The 20149-nt window shown below is 33.4% G+C and overlaps 1 protein-coding gene across 3 annotated transcripts in view; it reads right to left on the reverse strand.

The window, feature by feature from the left end:
* INSIG2 (insulin induced gene 2) overlaps positions 1 to 20149 on the reverse strand; it is a 151296-nt gene that overhangs the window by 114066 nt on the left and 17081 nt on the right. For 2 of the 3 annotated variants that reach the window (XM_074215011.1, XM_074215009.1), the window contains exons 3-5: positions 16220 to 16344; positions 12080 to 12246; positions 11796 to 11895 (exon numbers count right to left, since the gene is read on the reverse strand). In XM_074215011.1, the coding sequence (XP_074071112.1) occupies positions 11796 to 11895; positions 12080 to 12246; positions 16220 to 16344 (392 nt within the window). Of the gene's footprint in view, positions 1 to 10788; positions 10923 to 11795; positions 11896 to 12079; positions 12247 to 16219; positions 16345 to 20149 lie in introns of those variants that run through there. The other variant, XM_074215010.1, reaches the window with a different exon arrangement.

Raw genomic sequence — 20149 nt, forward strand, 5'->3', positions numbered from 1 at the left:
CACATACTTGAAATATGTCAATTCATTTGTTCAGTAATAATTTGGAATAGGGTAATGTAGTAGTCCCCTTTCTAAATGATTGCCTCAGGAAAGACAGGCACCATGTCTAGGTACTTCCTGAAGCACAGAGAACGAGGTGTTTCTAAAGTCTCCTCCTGCTTTAGTTGCCCACTTGAAACTTACCTCATTACCTGTGGCCCTCTCACCCTGGAAGATGCTTCTGCTTGGCCAGTCCATTTCTCCTTTTGATAAATTACTCCAAAGGCCTTCAAATTCAAAATGATCCCCAAGCATCATTCCTCTCCAAACCTATTTCCTACTAGGACTTTGCCCCACGCATTGCAGATAACTTGTCCCTGATTTTACCTTAGTATTTGTTGTTTTCCACTCCCATTTATAATTACCCTAATATCATTACCTTCAATCTGGACTATTACATGAACTTCCCTGCTTCTAGTCAATCATACACATGATTGCAAATGTTTTTTTTCCTAATGCAGAATACACACATACACATCCACCATCAGCAGAATATACATACACATCCATCATTAGCACCACCACTCTCTTGCTCTATTAATCAACAAGCATTTAAGTGCTTATATATAAATGCTTATGTTACTATATATTAACTATATAATATATAATTATATTATATATAGTTTATATATCAACTATATTATATAGTTAAATGCAAGGTGAGAGCTACACACATTATCCCGACACCTAAAACTGAAATGTGGATAAATTCAGGATCACAGGTTAACCAAACAATCACATCTTTCTTAATATTTATTTTTTCCAATTACATGTAAAATCAATTTTTTTTACATTTAATTTTTAACATTTTGAGTCCCAAATTCTCTTTCCCCAAGAAGGCAAGCAAGTTATACATGTACAGTCATGCATAACATATTTCCATAGCTTAATCATGTTGTTTTAAAATATATATATTAAAAAAACCTCCAAGAAAAATAAAAAAAAGAATGCTTCTATCCACATTCAGACTCAATTAATTCTTCCTCTGGAAGTTAATAACATTTTCTCATCATGAAGTCCTTGGAATTATCTTGTATTGCTGCAAACTGCTAAGTCATTCACAGATGATGATTGTACAGCATTGCTCTTACTATGTACATAAAATGATCTGCTTCTGCTGACTTCACTCTTATCAGTTCATGAAGGTCTTCCCAGGTTTTTCTGTAGTCATCCTGTTTGTCATTTCTTATAGCATAATAGTATTCCATCACAATGATATAATACAAATTAAGACATTCCTCAATTGTTAAGCATCCCCTCAATTTCCAATAAGCCACCACAAAAAGAGCTGCAAATTTTTCACACAATCCTTTTCCCTTTATTGGCGGGGTTGGGGTGGGGAATTTCTTTGGGATATAGATCTAGTAGGGGTATTGCTAGGTCAAAGTGTATGTAATCAAAGAACCCTTTGGACATAGTTTCAAATTGCTCTCCTGAAGGATCAGTTCACAACTCCACCAACAGCACTTCAGTGTCCCAATTTTCCCCAGTCTTCTTCAACATTTGTCATTATCCTTTTCTATTATATTAGCCAAACTGATAGGTATGAGGTGGTACCAAAGACATGGCTTAATTTTCATTTTTCTAAACAATAAAGATTTAGAGCATTTTTATGTGACGAAGTTTTGATTTTCTTCATCTGAAAACTACTTGTTCACTTCGAGTATCAAATGGAGAATAATTTGATTTTTATAAATCTGATCCAATTCTCTATATATCAGAGAAATGAGGCCTTTATTAAACAATGTAAAAAATTGTTTTCCCCAATTTTGGGATTTCCATTTAATCTCAACTATATCATTTTTTCAAATAAAGACATTTCTTATATTTTTATGAATACCCTAATATGTTCTGTGGTAGCTATCAGTATTGTTCCTATTATCCCACCTATGAGGAGCACCTATTGTAATCCTCTTCACAAAGGAGATTAGGACTTGAATTTGGGGTTACTTTGAGGTGATCTAGTAGTCAATCTTGAAGAATGGTCTAAATATGCTGTGTTCAAACTCTGAATATAATGAAGCTGGTCAATAGGTAAAAGACACACAATCTGTTATTGGGTCCATTTTTAAAAAATATTACTAAAAAAAGTTTTGATCAGTGGAACCATTTTTGATGAAAACTAATTTACTGTTTTAACAGAACCTAGCAAAGCTAAACATCATTTGGTCAAGGTCAATTACATGACCAGACTTAAGACATCAAGACAAGCCTTTAGAGGAGGTACTTTCCTGGAATTCTTATCTTAAGATACTCTTAGAAAACTAGACAAGAGAGTGGAATGACAGAAATACTAAAACAGCTAAAAGTTTTGATATTCCCCTAATTTTACTCATTAAAAAATGCAAGTTTGACAAAAAAACATCCATTCTATTAAGGTGTTCATTCTGAAAAATCATCTTGCTCTATAAAAACATTTTAAACACTTGCAGACTATTTTTCAATAAAGACCAAATTGCATTTTAAAAAATATATAACTTTAGGGACAGCTAGGTGGAGCAGTGGATAGAACACGGACCCTGGAGTCAGGAGTACCTGAGTTCAAATCCAACCTCAGACACTTAATAATTACCTAGCTATGTGGCCTTGGGCAAGCCACTTAACCCCATTGCATTGCAAAAGCTAATACACACACACACACACACACACATTATATATATATATATATATATATATATATATATATATATATATTGTAATGGTACAGTAGTTTAGAGTACTGGTGATGGAAGCATGACAAAGGTTACCAGTTATACCTTACAAAGCCCAGCAAAGAACAGCAGTGAGTGGCACTGAAGTGATTCTAGTAGAGAGCAGCAAACCCCAGAAGAAAAAAGTCAACAAAGATTCCAGAAAAAAACAATTCTCAAGCCAATGTTATCAGAGGACATAGTTGGTTCTCTGGAAGCAGATGACAGCATTGAAGGTAAAGGTAATCCAACTGGGGAAACTCCCCAGAAATGAGTTCTCCTCATACCTACCATGTGTTCCCTTCACCACAGGCCCCCCCCACCCCACCATTGGTGGTGTCATAAACCCTGTGTAACCAATGTATAAAAGGAAAGTCTTTATTATCATTTATTTTGCTTTGAAATAATGTGCCTGGTTGGCCTAATAAAAGAATCCCATTAATGGAGGCTTCTATAACCATGGTTTACATAGATGCTAATCCACAACATACCATGTATCTGATGAAGTTTCTGAAGATCCATGTATAAGGAGCACCCCCTATACTACCAATGTTTTTACATTTTTCTCCTCTATGAATTTATCATCCAGTTCTAATAGGTTTTTTGCTATTTTCTGCAACATACCATCTGCCATCTCTTAATCTTTCATTTGTTATTTACCAAACCCGAAAAGCTCTCTCCCCAGTTCTAGAATGCCTAGCTTCCTTCAAGACTCAGTTCAAGATAACCATTTGTTGGCAATCCTCCCCCTGAAATTGCTTTCCATCTACTCTGTATGTGTCTTGTAGGTATTTGTTTCTGTAATGGGGGACTAGTCACTTAAGCCCAACACTTATGCACAGGATACTGCTAATGCAATTCTATTGAAGAAGCTGGGGAACATGCTACCAGGAAAGTGAGGATATTTGATGCAAGTGCTCTAAAGATTAGAATATGTTCTGGACTGGGTGCCAGACTTTTAACTACATGGGAACAGTAGGTTCTTTGATTGGCTGTGTCTGCATAACTGGAACTAACAGGGCATTCAAAAGTCACTAGTTGGCTTCATCTCTTTGATTTAAATTCTGCTAACCTAGAGAGACAATGTTGTGAGGAGAAAGGCCTTCATGTATTAGGCAAATAGGTGGCCTGTGAATATGGATCTCAGTTCCTCATCTAGGAGTTTGCTCTTCCATTTGAGCAAAGAACAAATCTCACTATCTTGTGAGTTTCCAAGGTTCCAAAGTCATTTATTTATATAATTTTTGTAACTAGCCAGTTGGCTCTGAAGCCCCAAAGAATGAGCCTCAAGATCATAGTCCACAGCCTTGGAGACAAGGCTCATTTGGCCACAGACCTGATGAGACTAATATTATGTAGAAGAACACAGTAAGTCTGAACCACTCTCCCCAGGAAAGGGTAATTATATAAGGAGAATGTGCCCCTAAAAAACATGTTGGAAGGAGGAAACTAATTCTTGCTATCTCTTGGGAATAAACAGTTCTTTGTAAGAACAAATCAGCATTAACCAGTTATGTGGAATTTGTTGCTAACAATAGAAGGAACATACCTAAACATGTGTCTAACAATAGAGAGAATATACCTAGAATGGAAGCTCAAATTAATAGAATTGCAAGAGATCCCAAATCTTCAAAAGTATTCCCAGAACCTTGGAGGGGCTAGAGAAAACACTCTCAAAACATTTCCATATGACCCACTATAAAACAACCCTTAAGGGCAAAACTGTTTTTGCCCTTTCTTTGTAATTCCAGAACTAAAGCAGTGTTCACAGCACTGTGCTAGATTGACTGAAAATTAAATAGCTCTCATTTATAGCATTTTATCTTTTACCATTTTCTCATAACAGTCTTGTGAAGTAGGGCTATGTAGTCCAACTTACTAACAATGAGGGTCACTCCTAGTACTCAGAGATTGATGTCTGTTCTGTATTTGAAGACCATGACATCAAGGAGGGTTGCAGGGAATGAGTTACATTTGATCTCTATGGACTTCTCAAATTTTTAGCATTCAATATAAACTTCTTAAAACATCCACTGCAGACTCTACCTTCCAGTCAAACTGAACCAGTGGTTTTCCAAAGGCTAAATTCCATCTCAAGCTGTTCTCATGTCTAGAACAATCTTTCTCCTCATCACAGTCTTCCTTGACTCAAATGACCTTTTATATGGTGCTCTACTGTATATTCCTACTAAAAGTAAGGAACTGTCGGAACTGTCTCCATTTTGGGTCTTTGCTGTCCCAGGGTGAACATGCTGCCATGCATACGGCAGATACTTTATATTGAGACTCTTAAGTTCAATAACTTGCTCAAAGTCATGTAGATGGTAAGTGACAGACATGAAAACTAAAACCCAAGTCAGCTGTCCCCCAAATCCAGTGTCCTTATATTATGCCACAACAGTTTCCTTAAATCTTAACTATCAAAAATTATTACAAAATACTTAATTTTCTATTATTTGATGGATTTTTTGTTACTATGAAATAGAAAGCAATCAAAGAATATAATGTAGTAGGAAGTTTTAAATTAACTGACAGATATAATAGTGCATTCTTTTTCATTGTGGACAAGTTATACTTGATTCTAAAAACTGATTTCTCTGAAGAAAAGAAAAATTAATCAATTTTCTTATAATCAGTAATGCATATGATCCAGGGAGATTTATGGAAACTATTCTCCCACTTTCACTGTTGAAAAACACCACTGACATCATCTCGAATAGAAATGTTGGTAAGTCCATTAAGAGCTGTTAATACAAACATGTTATAAACCTGAGTTTTTTTTTTTAATTTTGCAAGTCAAATCTACAAAGAAAATATACTTCCAATTACATCCATAAGTGTAAGGCTAAGGTGATGGTATGTTACTTATAATCTCTTTAAAATTCTCTTTTGTTGATCCCTAGGTTTGTGCAAAGCAAAAAGAATTGTTTCAAGGCAGTATATCATTAAACTATAGTGGCACAGTCATTCCAAGAAGCTCTTAAGGTGACATGTGAAGACTATAAAGGGAATAAAAATGAGCTTCATTCTGTAGACCCAAATTTCTAAGGACAATTTTTAAAGCTTTTCTTCTAAAATAAATAGTTTCACTGCCTACATTGTTCTTCCCCCTCTGTCTATCCAATTGCATATAACAATGAATGAGTCTACACTCACATTCTTTCTGCAAACGTTGCATGGAAAAACCTGTTACCAAAAGGCAAAGGTGAGTCTTGTAAGCCAATCAGCTTCACAGAACAATGGCACAATGTGAATCTATTTTTCAGATAAAAAGAGAAATTGTTTTAAAATGGTAACACTATTTATTGTGAGAGCATTCCCTTTGAAGCCTCCAAACCTTTGGAAGGACATAAAGCACTGAAAATATCCCTGGAAAGGCAAGGTCAGAAACCAAGAGATCATAATTGGCCTAAGTTTAGATTTCCTGTTTAGAATGAAAACAAACCCTTCACCACAAACTCTTCGCTAAATGCTCAACCAGTGAAACACTGAAAGGGAAAAATTGCACACACATAGCAATCAGTTTTGACAAGAAGCCCTATCAATAGCTAAGTCTTCTACAGCCACATCATTATCAATCTGATCTGCCATATCTGGTGCTTGACAACATTGTCTTCACAACTGTTGACATACCCTAGAAAAAGTCTATCTTGTAAATCACAAAGAATGATGACAGGTTTCACAGATTTCATAAGTGCTGATAGGAAGAGAGGCAGAAAAGGATAGGATAGATATTTTCTATTGAATGTGTTGCAGAAGCAAATGTACTATCTGCACACAGTGAAAAGGTTTATGACAATCTTTCATATTAATATAGTACTTTACAGGAAGGAAATAATAATTTATTAAATGTCTACTACATGTCAGGCACAAAGTTAAATGCTTTGCAAATAAAATCTCACTTGATCCTCACAACAATCCGGGAAGGTAGCTGTTATTATTATGATTCCCATTGTACAATTAAGGAAATTGAGAGAAGTGGCAGTTAAGTAAGTGATTTCTAAGTGATTTAAGTAAGGGTCATAAGACTAGTAAATGAGACTGGATCTGAACTCAGATCTTCCTGACTCCAGACCCAGGACTCTAAGCAATGTACCATCAAGACACCTATACATTAACAAAATTGAATCTTACAACCATCCTGTGAGACATAATGCAAAAATAATTTCAATTTTACAGATAAGAGAACTGAAGCTCAAATAGGTTATGATATGCTATAGTAATGAACTCAAAAGGACAGACAAATTCTTGCCATAGTAGAATGCCGAGTTGTTTGAAATCAAACTCTTAATTCAGATTTTAAGGTTGGCTATTTTTTAAATGAGTGCCCCAAAAGTGCTTACAGATGTGTCAAACTGGTGAGGGTACTGAATTTAGAATCAGAAGATCTGAATTTGAATATTTCAACTTCTTGGATTAGATGGTTTTTGAAGTTCCTTCCAGTTCTCGATCTTACTGTTCAATTCTATGATCTTGGGACAATAATTTATGGAATTTTATTAAACACCCAGTATTCTGCTAGGATTAGTGAGAAAAAGAAAATGATTACAAAGGAAGCATCGCCCAATAATAGTTTTATGAACAAAGGGAAAAAAATTCAAAACAAAAACAAAAAATCCACTTTCACCTTGTTTAATGCAAATAAGAGTGCTCCAAGAATCTTAGCAGTTTTAAGCCTCAACTATTAATGATTAAAACTGTACTAAGACTTCAGAATATCCTAGAATACTCCCATCAAAGATGTTCTAGTTATTGAAAGTGAAAGTGATAACTACATAGAGGAGGACTGAATTATTCATTGCAGGGAATTGTCTTAACTAGATCAACAAAAATAAAGCTGGACCATGGAAAGTTTCCCTCCAGAGTACCATTCTTGTAATGGTATACCCTTTCAAATAAATTTTACCTAAAGTGTTATCTCAAATGCCTGTCTATCAAGATAAGACTTAAGACCTCCTAGAAAAATGGAAAAACTCTAAATGTGTGAAATGGAAATCAGATGAAAACTGTAGAATTTATCAGAGCAAAGAAGCTTGGGGGTTGAGGAAAGGTGGGAGAGAGGAAAGACCATTTATGTTCTTCTTATGACAGAATAAACAAATGCACTGGTATAAGTCTTTCAGTAAAGCCACAGTAGGAATGGACACATTTTTCCCCATCAGAGAGTCAGCGGGATGTGTCCTTCTCCACTTCCATTTTATTTCCCTCCTCAAGGTTTTATGTAAGTGTGTGTGTGTGTACACACATTGTACACACACACACACACACACACACACACTTATGGCAAAAGCACAGAAACCATTTTCTCATTTAGGAATGAAAAAGTAGACAAAGGGGAGAATTAAACAACAATAAAATCCATTCGTTCATTCATTTATCCATCATCTAAAAATGTCTACTATGCACAAGGCACCTGGCAAGATGCTAGGGTAGATGCAAAGATGATGACCTAGTCCCTGTTTTTTCTGATACAATGAAACATGAAAAACATTTCTTGTCACTTAATTTATGTTTCCTTAAACATTAGGGATGCTAAAAAAATATAAACAAGATCAGGAATAAGATATATATATAATTGAAACCAATTATTTCTTAGTCATAATTAACATTTTATGAGTTTTTCCTATTAGTTCAACATAAAAATTTTAAAAAACTATCCTTAAATAAATGTACATTGTCACAAGATTTTTCTGCATCATGAAGTTATCTTAGTCTTCCATTTCCATGTTTACTGTCCTCTTTTCGATATTCTAGCAACCACAATGCTGTTGGCTTTCTTGACAAGTAGAAATCACACTCCAAGTAAAACAATAAAATCCATAGGCAAACTACAGGGAAAAGATTATAAAATGCTCAAGAGACTAATTTATGTTGGCATTTAGCTAAGAAAATTGACACTACCAAAGTAATCATCTACAAAGAATTGAAGATTTAAAAAATGCAAAAGGCTTTGGAATTAGAAATATGATAAAATATATCACTCAAGTAGAATGAAATATTTAAAGGTTGTTGGGAATCTTCGCCAATTTGAAGTGATGAGTCTGAAAATTATTCAACCTAAAAGTCAAGCCACCTGTCTGATGAAAAAAGCATGAAGGAGATTTAATTTTCGATGCCAACTTCAACTACGCCTAAAGGTTTATTTTTCCAAATACTAGGCTACATACTGTATATGCCATATATTTAATAAATGCTTAACATAATTTTGGAGGAGTAGTTTATTAACTGTGCCTATATAATATCTTAATACCAAATTTCCATTATATTTTGGCTTATCAGATAATCAACAAAATCTTTTTTAAAGCCTGATATCTATGTACATCATAATAATTTATTTCTATTAAGACTTATTTCCCCTTAATAAATTCTTTTTACAAGTTAAAACAAAATAGGTTATTTGACCCATTAGGCTTATTCACTGTATGATCATTTATTAAGACAAAAAAAAGACAAAACCAATGATTATATATTTAATATGAATTGCTTTTAAATGCAAGCTTTAAAATACATCAGAGATCTTATAACTTATTAGCAAAGATTTTATAGTGCTTACAAAATTGTATGTAAAATATATATTTATTTATTCTAAATTAACAACAGCTTCTTGAAGATAGAATAGTAATTTATAGTAGCCTAGACATGCTACTGTAGCAAAGGCTGAGTCCACATGTTCAGTATGAGTTCTATTTTTAGGATATCATAACTACCAGCCTTAAAATGTGAAAGCAGATTAAAATTAGGCATAAAAGGTCTCAGTCTGGTAATAAGTTCTTTAAACTAAAGTTTATTTTTAAAAATCTACTTAATATCAAGGAAGAATGTGGGTATATGTGTATCTATATACATATACACACACATATATATACACACATATATATGTACATACGTACACTATTTTGAAATAAATTTCCTCATGTAGCAAAAAATTATCAAATTTAAATATGAAATTTGGAAATAAATTAACTGATAATATGCTTTAAACTATTCTTAAGTGACTATAATCTTAAAAAGCAGATTTAAAATGCATAGAACTTTTAAACAAGACCTTTAATATGCATAAAACTCTCAATACATATTAATCAATATAATGGAATTCTTCACTATTGGGTATATTAACACATAAAAAAATTGCATGCCCCAATTACATATAATGAGGCTATAAATCCAAGGGTTCCAATGACAAATCAACTAAGCCAAAGTGGTTTGTTACCTAAAATTTCCAGAACCCCAAAGTATCATTAGAATCTTCATTTCTAGAGATTTGGGGGGGGGGTTGTTATATGTGCAAAAGAATTAAGAGGTGCTAAATTCCTTGTGACTATTAAAAAGTCACTATAAACATTGCGCAGTTGTAGAAAGCCATTTCTCCCCAAAATTCACATTCATTCTAATTTTGCTCATTCATGACCCTTATTTTTACCTACTATTAAACTCTCCTAAACTGCTACTGAAAAACAGTAATGCTGATAATCTTTCATGAACTTCACATACAATACTAGTAACATTTGTCTGAATTGGTGTTTGTTCTTTGGATCCTCTCCAGTATTGCAGGTAGATATATGTATTTTAAAACATTTCACAAAAAGTTCATTTTTATCACAAAAGACAAAAAATTCAAATACTCTAGGCTTTTGTTTACAAATTAAACTAGAACCCAACCACAAAGTAGGGTATCCATAACTCACACTGCTGTTCATAGAAAAATAAAAGGCAAGAAAATAAAAAATAAAAGAGAAAATATCAGTTGTTCAATTGAATTCCTGGCTTTCTTCTTTATATTATGTAATTTTGATAATTTTTTAAAAAAATGAACATACTCATTTTCTGCATGACATATTATAATAGAATGTTTTGGCACATAAACATTGTGATACAATATATGTTAAAAAAATTTAAATTCATCTATTAACCAAAATTCTTGCTTGTGGTGCATCATCATTTTTTACAGTTACTTAAATCAAATACACAAAGGTTTGTAACTGATTTACACAAGTAGCAATCACAGATTGCAGAAATGTATACCACTGAAGGGATAAACTGCATCTTAGCAATTTTACAGTCCAAAGTTTTCTTGGTATCTCTATCATTTTACATGCTTCTTTAAATCTGTGGGGGGGAGGGGTTCTGTACAAAAACATACTTTTCCTTTCTTCATTCTTGATGAGATTTTTCTGCAGTGACTTTACATTCATACTGCAAAAAATTGAAAAGTTAACAAATGAAGCTTTCTTGTACAAAACAGCTTCCAAATAACTAATTGCAGAATGATTAGAAAATGACAAAAGAATATGGAGAAAGAAACATCTACTAAGAGTTTAGTTAAAGACTTAAAAGGCAGGAGGAAAATACAACTTGTTTGCATAAATAAATATGATTACAGATCAGAATTAATAGTATGAAACAAAAAGAGTATGTTGGTCTCATATGATCATAAAGAATGCCAAATCAAAGGAAGTGAACTTAAGGACCAGAGTGCTTACTTGAGTATATATAGATATTTAACTTTGACGAAAATAACATCACTAAACACTAGCATATTAGGAATTAGTCTGCAAACCAAATACTGCTATGCAATATAAGCACAGGTTTTGTATAACTGACAGAAGATAAGAGAAAATAATAAAAATGAGAATTAGATGTCATGATTCCTAAAGACAGTGAATTAATCTAACTTGCTCAAAAGCAAATGAACAGTCTCAATGGAGTAGCTTTGTAAAAATGACTACTAATATCCTGAATCCAATAAAATGGCAGAAAAATGCAGCAAAATTTACCTCTGAATTTTAACTCTAACATTCTGAGTATGCCACTATCTGGAACACTGTAGACTGCAAACTCATATGGAAAGCAATATGTTGGTCACATAAATCCTTTTCAACTAGTTTCTCATTTAAAGACATTAATCTTTTTATATCATTTCGACCCAAAGGTTGTTCCAAACTGTTCATTTCAATGTATTCGCAGACAGAGCTTTAAAAACTTTCTTTACCAGATTTCTTTAAATATGTGACCATGAAATAAAACATGTTACTAACACAATTACTGTACAAATAAGCTCCAACTTACCATAGCCAGTTGTCGACCAATATTTCCCATTGTAATGCCACCAGCAAAAAATATACATGGTAACCAAGAACGAACATAAAGAAAATCTGGAGATGTATATCTAGAATGAAAGAAATAATTTTTAGTGGAACACAAAAAAAAAGGAAAATCAACTGCAACCAGATAATTTTTTCAAAAAGTCATGAAAGTAATAAATTGGATATACTCAATTTCTGAATCTTAAATTTAAAATCTATTTTCCTTTTCATTCATCATTACCCCCTACCAAAAAGACAAATACTTACTGATAAACCCCATTATAGACTAGTAGTTGAGTGACCAAGGTTGCCAAGAAAGCAATTCCCACTCCAAGGCCAAAACCACTTCGTGATCTATCAAAAGTCCACCACAGACCAATGGATAGTGCAGCTAGTGTGAGAGACAACTGTATATTGTTGTCAAAATCTACTTTCTGGGATTACTGTTAAGGATTCATTTTAAAATTCCAATCAAAGCAAAACAACAGTGCTTTTCTAAACCAATAGAAATATTATACTGTGTGCTATTGGTCAGAAAAAAATTTTAACTATTCACTTTCAAAAATAATGCTTTTCAATTTAACAGAGAATACTTTAGTACACAAGAAGAGTTAAGAACACTGCCAAGACTAATATTTACAGAAGCAATAAAGAACATAGACAATTTAATAAACAAAATATGGTAATTCTTTAACAAAGTAAATAACATATTCTTTCATCAATTACAAGATAAGGGCTCAATATATAATATAAATGATTTCCTCTACTAAAAATATATACAAAAGCTTCTCAATACACATCTAAAAATTAATATACAGGTTTAGAGTTGTTGGGGGTTTTTTTGGCTTTAAAAAAAAGTCCTCATGAGATTATTTCTGAAACTGGTTTAGAATTACTTGAGAATCATACAGGAATTTGAAAATAGAAGAGTTGACAGCTATTTAACAGGATACCACATTTTCTATATGATTTACTGACAGACACATTTTATAATAATGCAGTTCAGAAACAAGAGTACCAAGGACACAGTATGCCTTTCTATTATGTCAACTGTTCTAGTTTTAATTTGTTGTGGATAAAGCCTTGAAATGGGCATTATCTTGCAACCTGTCACGTTATTTTGGTGTCTGAGACTTTTTGGTATAGGACAGTTTGCTCAAGTGATATTTTATTTCAAGCACCTACTTAAGCATCTATTCACAAATGTGTGGCTCTTTTCTTCCCCAAATCTCTTTTTACAAAATAGAGCTTTGCAAATTCAATTTTCTCATTTCTTTGCTAAAGGATTATACTAAAGGTATTAATTTTAGATGTCATTAAAAGGGCATTATCTATGTCCCACAAGGCCACACTATGGCTCTTCAGACATATGAAGCTCTCTGGGGTTGGGGGGGGGGGGGCGGTGTCCAGTATTTCTCTTGAGACCATCTAGTTCTGCCTTCACAGAAAGACAAGCACAGTAGACAGTATTAAAAATATCCCACAAGGGGCTCTCTTTTTCCTTTCAACATAGCCTACTGCTTCTCTTCTCCTCCCAGCAACCAGCACTTCTTCTACCTCACTTAGCCTGAAGTGTTTAGTAAGGAAGGATTAGTTGAGGGCAATTCTCCAAGGTTACTAAGGGTGTCATTCACTGATCAGGTTTAGACTGTACTATAAATCTGTTTTATAGCTGTACTTCTTGAAAAAGATTTTCTTATCCTTCAGGTTAGCAATAAACTTAACAGTCCAAAATAAAGCTCATAGTGTTTTCTCTGATTTCTAGTAAGCAGTACACATACTGTTAGAGTATGACATCTGTCATTGGAAGAATCTATTTTAGATCTCATTCACAAAGTTTGGTGGGGATATCATTATAGGTCAGTATCACAAAAGACCTGAAAAAAGAGCAACAGAAGGATATATTCAATTTGTCTCAAAATTCAATAAGCCTTTCCAAAGTCGAAGTGATTAAAAATCACATTCTCACATCATAAAAATAGCCATAGCCTTTAGGATAAAGGCAACAAGAGAAAAAGGAAAGAAACTTGAAAAGAAAAGAAAAATTATGACAAAGGAGGGAGTCTGGTAATCTTCCCACTAAAGAAGGGAAGTAAAAAAAAAATTGCTAACTCTGAAGTCTTAAAAATGTCCAACCTTTTAGCTCTTTTGGACCATATCACTCAAAAACTTGTCAAGGGCCACATATAGAATTTAATATTTATTTGTGACTACAGTGTAACCCATATTACCCACAGGTATGATAATAAAATATAATGCCACATGAATGGGCTTTGAGGGACACATGGGTTCATGGGCCTCTTTAGGGCAGCTAGGAGGCATGGTGGATAGAAGCTAGATCTAGGATCAGAAGGACCCAGAGCAAATCATTTGACCCTGTTTGCCTTAAGTTTCCTCATATGTAAATAAGTTGGAGAAGAAATTGGCAATTCACTCTAGTATCACTGCCAAGAAAGTCCACATGGGGTCACAAAAAGTTTGACACATTTGAAATGACTGAATAACAAAGATCATAAGAGCACTAGATAAAGTTCTACTTTCTAAGTCCTTCCTAAGTCTATATTATTCATTTTTCTACAAGATAACAAAATTCAAAGGACTGAAAAAATTTAACATCTTGATGTTCAAAAATGTTCAAAACAGAAAGAACTATCAACGTAGAATAAGAACAGTGGCCTACAATGTTATCTCAAAGATTTTCATTTATTCGTATGCTTCTATATGCAAAGTTATATTTACATAGCCTAGACATTTATTGGATCCCAAAAATATCACTTCATCTTAATTTAAAAAACTAATTTCTTTAAATTTGGAGGGAACAGAAAAGACTTCCTACCCTCTTTCTAGTTACTCTTTCACAGTTGACTTCTTGTTAAAACTGCAATCACAACATAGATCACTTTTCTCAGTTTTCCCACCAAAAGGTTCTTGTGATTGCTACTCTCAATCACTGTAGCTTACAATTTTGAAACAGAAAAAGATAAAGAACATATCTTTATACTTCTGTGAGAGTGAAAGTTGAATCCAATGAGAGGGAGAGAGTTTTTATAAGATTGTTTAGTTTGTTTATTTCTGAGGTAGTAAATGAAGAGCCAGAAAAACATCCACTCACAAAATTACAAATGGAAGGGCACTCAGAGTCTATCCTGTCAAACTCCTCTATTTTAATGATGAGGGAAAACAGGACCAAATAAGATTGTGACTTGTGACTTGCACAAGGGTCACCTAGGTTATCAAGATAGAGGAAATACCTGAACTCAGGTCCTTTCAAATCCAGGACAAAATGATTCCCATAACTCCCAGAAGGCTAACAATGGTTTGGACATGGAGAAAAATGAACCACAAGATAAAATGGGGGAGGTAGGGGAGCAATGAGAAGAGTTATGTGGAAAACAAGGTAAGGAGACCTTTTCAAAAAGGGAGAAACTGAAAAATGACCCTTGATAAAGGCATAGGAAGGGAGGGAGACCAGGTAGGTCAAGATTACCCTAACACCCTTCTACATTACAATAATTAATGAAAATATACCGTCTCCACTTCTGGGATGGAAGTCAAATAGTAGCTCAAAGTATGGGTGACAGGCCTCACAAAACCTATTAACAGTTAATATGAAAAGGAAAAAAGTATTAACAGTACAGTAGCCTTTGCTCATTATGCTTCTACATCCCTTTCAGTTTCTATTCTCCAGAAAAAGAGTACACAAAGGACAAGAACAAAAATTGTCATTTAAGAATAATTATTTTAAAACCTTAAATTTCTATTTATATTAGTGATTCTATAATGAGATGACTCCCAAAATTACTGAAAATAACTATACTATTGATTCCAAAAAGCTAAGATTATATGTGTGTTTAAGGATTTTACCTACCAATTCCCAGGTTCACTGTTTCTACTTATTCTTGTTCTGAGGCTATTATTCTTTTGATGCTTTGCCGTCAGTTATTAAGACAAAGTGACAGTCTACCTTTCAAGACCTTATAGCCTCTTAAAATTTTAATAAGGCAGGAAAATACAAAATTTAAAAGATAAGTACCCACATACTATGCATTTAAATATGAAGTATAAAAGAAACATCATTATTTTAAAAGAAAAGAAATTCTTAAGAACATGGTTTCAACCCTGAAATTAAGAACATAAATGGAATAAATTTAATCCAAAGAACTAAACAGTAAAACTGTGAATAGTTTTAAAAGATGCATCTGAAAAAATCCATATTTTAAGGTAACACTTCACATATGTAACTAAATAACTGCTCCTGTGATGTTTTAATAATACATTTCAAATTCTCTTTATGAATAAGTGGGAATATCAAATTCTGACAACAGTTACACTGAAAGGGGCTGTTTAACCTTTGGTTCATAGGAAGCTGCTTTGTTATTATGCATTTCATTATAGTGAAAAGGATACAGCACTGGCATGATTTATACCAACAAAGACTGCTACACATCGCATTACACTGGACCACTCTCTTTTAAATTTATGTGGCTCTCCCAGATGCCTGTCAATGCAGGGGTATAATAACCCAATCACAGCTGTGGAAAAAGGAGAGAGAAAATTAAGCCATCTTCAATGTATAACTGGGGGATACCTAAGCTAAAAGAGTTACTATAACCAATAAAAGCATTTAGAAGCTCCTTTTAAAAAACTTTTCATCAAATTGAAATCAAATACTAAAATGTTAAATATAAAATCAAAATAAAAAATGAGGACAATACAGCTGAAGGAAACATTAACTACTATAGAATTTTAAATTATTAATTGGCAAAACATTAACAATATTTTAAGCTATGATTCACAGTTTAGCAAACTAGGCAGACTCCTTTGAGTTTTCCACTACTAATTACTATGATAACAAAATAGTTCAAAAAGATAAAGAAATCACTTTGTACAATGGTCCCTCTAACCAATGAATCTACATAGCCCCAAATAATACATATCTAGAATAAAAAAAAGGGGTGGTACACATTTTATTTACAGGATGTGTTGCTTAACTATTTCCTGTTCCTGAAGATTATCCTACAATTAGTCTGATATTTTGGGCACCATCCCATCCAACCTGGTCTAATAGTACTTGCTGCATTTCATCAATAAAGTGATATATATATATATATATATATATATATATATATATATATATATATATATTTATATATATATGTGTGTGTGTGTGTGTGTGTGTGTGTATGTATATATACACACATATATGTATATATAATTCATTCACATTATTTTTTAAAACAGCTTAGAATTGAAACTGAAATTTTAAAATACTCTTTAATCTGTCTCCTAAATAAAATAAATATTTACTGATTGAGTAAAGTGACTATAGAAAGCCAAAATACATAATCATAGTAATATTTCTTAATCTAGAAAAGAACTAGTAATGCTAAGTAGACAATGGCACAGCAAACATTACAAACAAGCAGAAAAAGTGACCATAAGGCAATTTCACACAGCAGAAAGAGCACTGAATCTGGAACAAAAAACTTGGCTGTGCTGCTGACTAGCCCAGTAAATTTTTAGGGATGTCCCTTGGTCTCTCTGTGCCAGCTTCCTAGGTTACAGAGTGGGGATAGATAATATTTACAATTCCCATAAGTTTTAGAGTGTCTTTATACTTAAAAATGGACCTGGAACTTATTTGCCTTACATTCATCAAATTTATCAAATGGTAAGGAATTTGGTATATTTGTGAAGAAAAAAATACCTTAATGAATTAAAATTTTTTCAGCAAGTAAAATATATTTCCGTGAACCAAATTTAACTGTAAATAGATAAAATTTTCTATTTACTGATTTTCCTAAAAAAAGGGTAATTATATATAACTTCTTTTCTAGTAATAAAGTTACAACTGTCAACAGAGAAACACAATTACAATTTCAATATAACCTATGGTTTGTCACTAAAACACTTAACCAAAGTCTAAAAGTTACAGGTTCAGAAGCTCCTCCCTTGCCTGGTTAAGTATGTTTCCCAGGTAAGCATTTAATCTTAAAGGGAAAAAATGGATCCATTAATAATGAAAATCACCTGCTAGCTGACCAGTGAAGCAGCATTAGAAACAAGATTATGTGACCACCCTCCCATCTGGAGATAAGATGTAGTAATGTAAGGTTTTTGTTTTAGTTTTTTTAACACAGAGAAGAGACAGCTGTGACTTGATCTGGATATCTACTGAGTATATCAACAGTGGGAGAATTTCAACATCTGATAGCAAAACTTTAAGTTAAAGATCATATTATTGAAAGTAAATTAAAAATCTGTAGAGATTATACACCCTAACAGCAACATGGGAATGATGATCAACCTTAATGGACTTGCTCATTCCATCAGTGCAACCATCAGGCACAATTTTGGACTGTCTGCAATGGAGAATACCATCTGTATCCAGAGAAAGAATTGTGAAGTTTGAACAAAGATCAAAGACTATTACTTTTAATTTAAAGAAAAAAAGTTATCTTATATAGTTTTGCTATCTCTTACACTTTATTTTTCTTCTTTAAGGATATGATTTCTCTCTTATCACATTCAACTTAGATCAATGTATACCATGGAAACAATGTAAAGACTAACAGACTGTCTTCTGTGGGGGGTGGGAAGGGAGATGGGGGGGGGTTGTAAAATTCAAAATAAATAAATAATTTTTAAATAAAATAAAAATAGGGGTGCCTAGGTGGCGCAGTGGATAAAGCACCAGCTCTGGAGTCAGGAGTACCTGGGTTCAAATCCGGTCTCAAACACTTAATAATTACCTAGCTGTGTGGCCTTGGGCAAGCCACTTAACCCCATTTGCCTTGCAAAAACCTAAAAAAAAAAAAATCTGTAGAGACTGAATATTTCAGGAGTTCTAAACCATAAATTTGACAATGAAGCATAGTTTGAACACAGTAATTCAACTGCAACTGATAGGACATGGACTTTTCTTTCTTAGGAATTTATGGAATAGCCTCTTTTGCTTGTCTTCTTTTTGGTTTCTTCCTCCTGAGTGAAATTGACTAAGATCAGGCATTCCAAGTCAATTTTCCTCAGCAGCTGATGCTATGGGTAAAGAATTACTGCATGGAGAGTCCTGACATGTCTGTGCAAAGGTAGAAATAAGTAAAAATGACTATATTTTTATGCACGTGGTACAAGACTCCCAAGTGAGAGACAAATGAGAGAGGAAAAACACAAAAAGGAATTTAGACTGCCACTCTGCCAACCTTGGGATTTGCCAATAAAAATCAAATCCATTGAGTATGCAAGGCTCTCAGTTGTTCACTGAGAGAAGAAGAATTCTAGGAAACTTGTCACTTCTCATTACATGTCTTCTTTCTTTTAAATAAAGGTATGGCAGAGTTGGATAGGAGATATTTACAAAACTATGAACAGTCACTATTAAACTCTTTGAGAACTTAGTAGGAGCGTCTATGGAAACATGCTACTCATGCTCTTAGGCTACTTTAATTCAACTCTTAATAAGATATAAACGTTATGTTCATTACCATATAAGATTAAAGTTAGTTGTTGCTTCAGCAGATATTTCTCCTATCTGGAAAAAGTCTCACTCCATCCGTATGGGATTCATTAGGAGTCATTCACATTCTGCCAGTTTATTAAAACAAAAGAAATTTATACCATCAAATCTTTTGTTTCTTCACAACCACGTATTTGAGCCATGGGAATCTCCAGTTCTTTAATGAAAGAAAACAATCAATTCAAATATATTTCTGTGTTCGAAATCAAGGTTGAAAAGCCAACGCAATTCATGGGAAATAAGTCTGGTTGAAAAGTTCAGGAATAAAATGTAGGGGAAACCTGACTTCAAATTATGACTGATTACATGCTCAAGGGCAAATCATTTAGCCCATTTAACCTCAATTTCTCAATCATAGATAGGGATAGACCTACTATCAACCTCTCAAGGTTCTCTTGAAAAAGAACTTAATAAACCTTAAAGTGATGTAAATATGAGTTGTTCCTGTGATAAAAAGACACTGGTCCAGGAAATTCAACCTACTGGGAACAGAAGAAAAGCAGGTGAGAGTGATTTCTCTCTCTGGGGAGAGACACTTGGCAAAATGTTTCTCTTAAAATTATACCAACCTCTGGAGATTTTCCCCACCATGGCCTAACAGATAAGAGTTCAAAATATATGAACAAAGAATTCTCAAAAGAAGAGATAATTATAATAACCATAAGAACAATCCAAATCACTAAAAATAGGAAATGCAAATCAATAAGGCTTCACCACAAACCCAAGAGATTGGCAAAAATGACAAAAGATGAGAATAGTCATTGTTGAAAGAGTTGTGAAAAGAATGAAGGGCATACTAGTGTATTGGTAGTAGAGCTGTG

This window comes from Macrotis lagotis, chromosome 1 (assembly GCF_037893015.1).
Source record: "Macrotis lagotis isolate mMagLag1 chromosome 1, bilby.v1.9.chrom.fasta, whole genome shotgun sequence".
Taxonomy (NCBI): domain Eukaryota; kingdom Metazoa; phylum Chordata; class Mammalia; order Peramelemorphia; family Peramelidae; genus Macrotis; species Macrotis lagotis.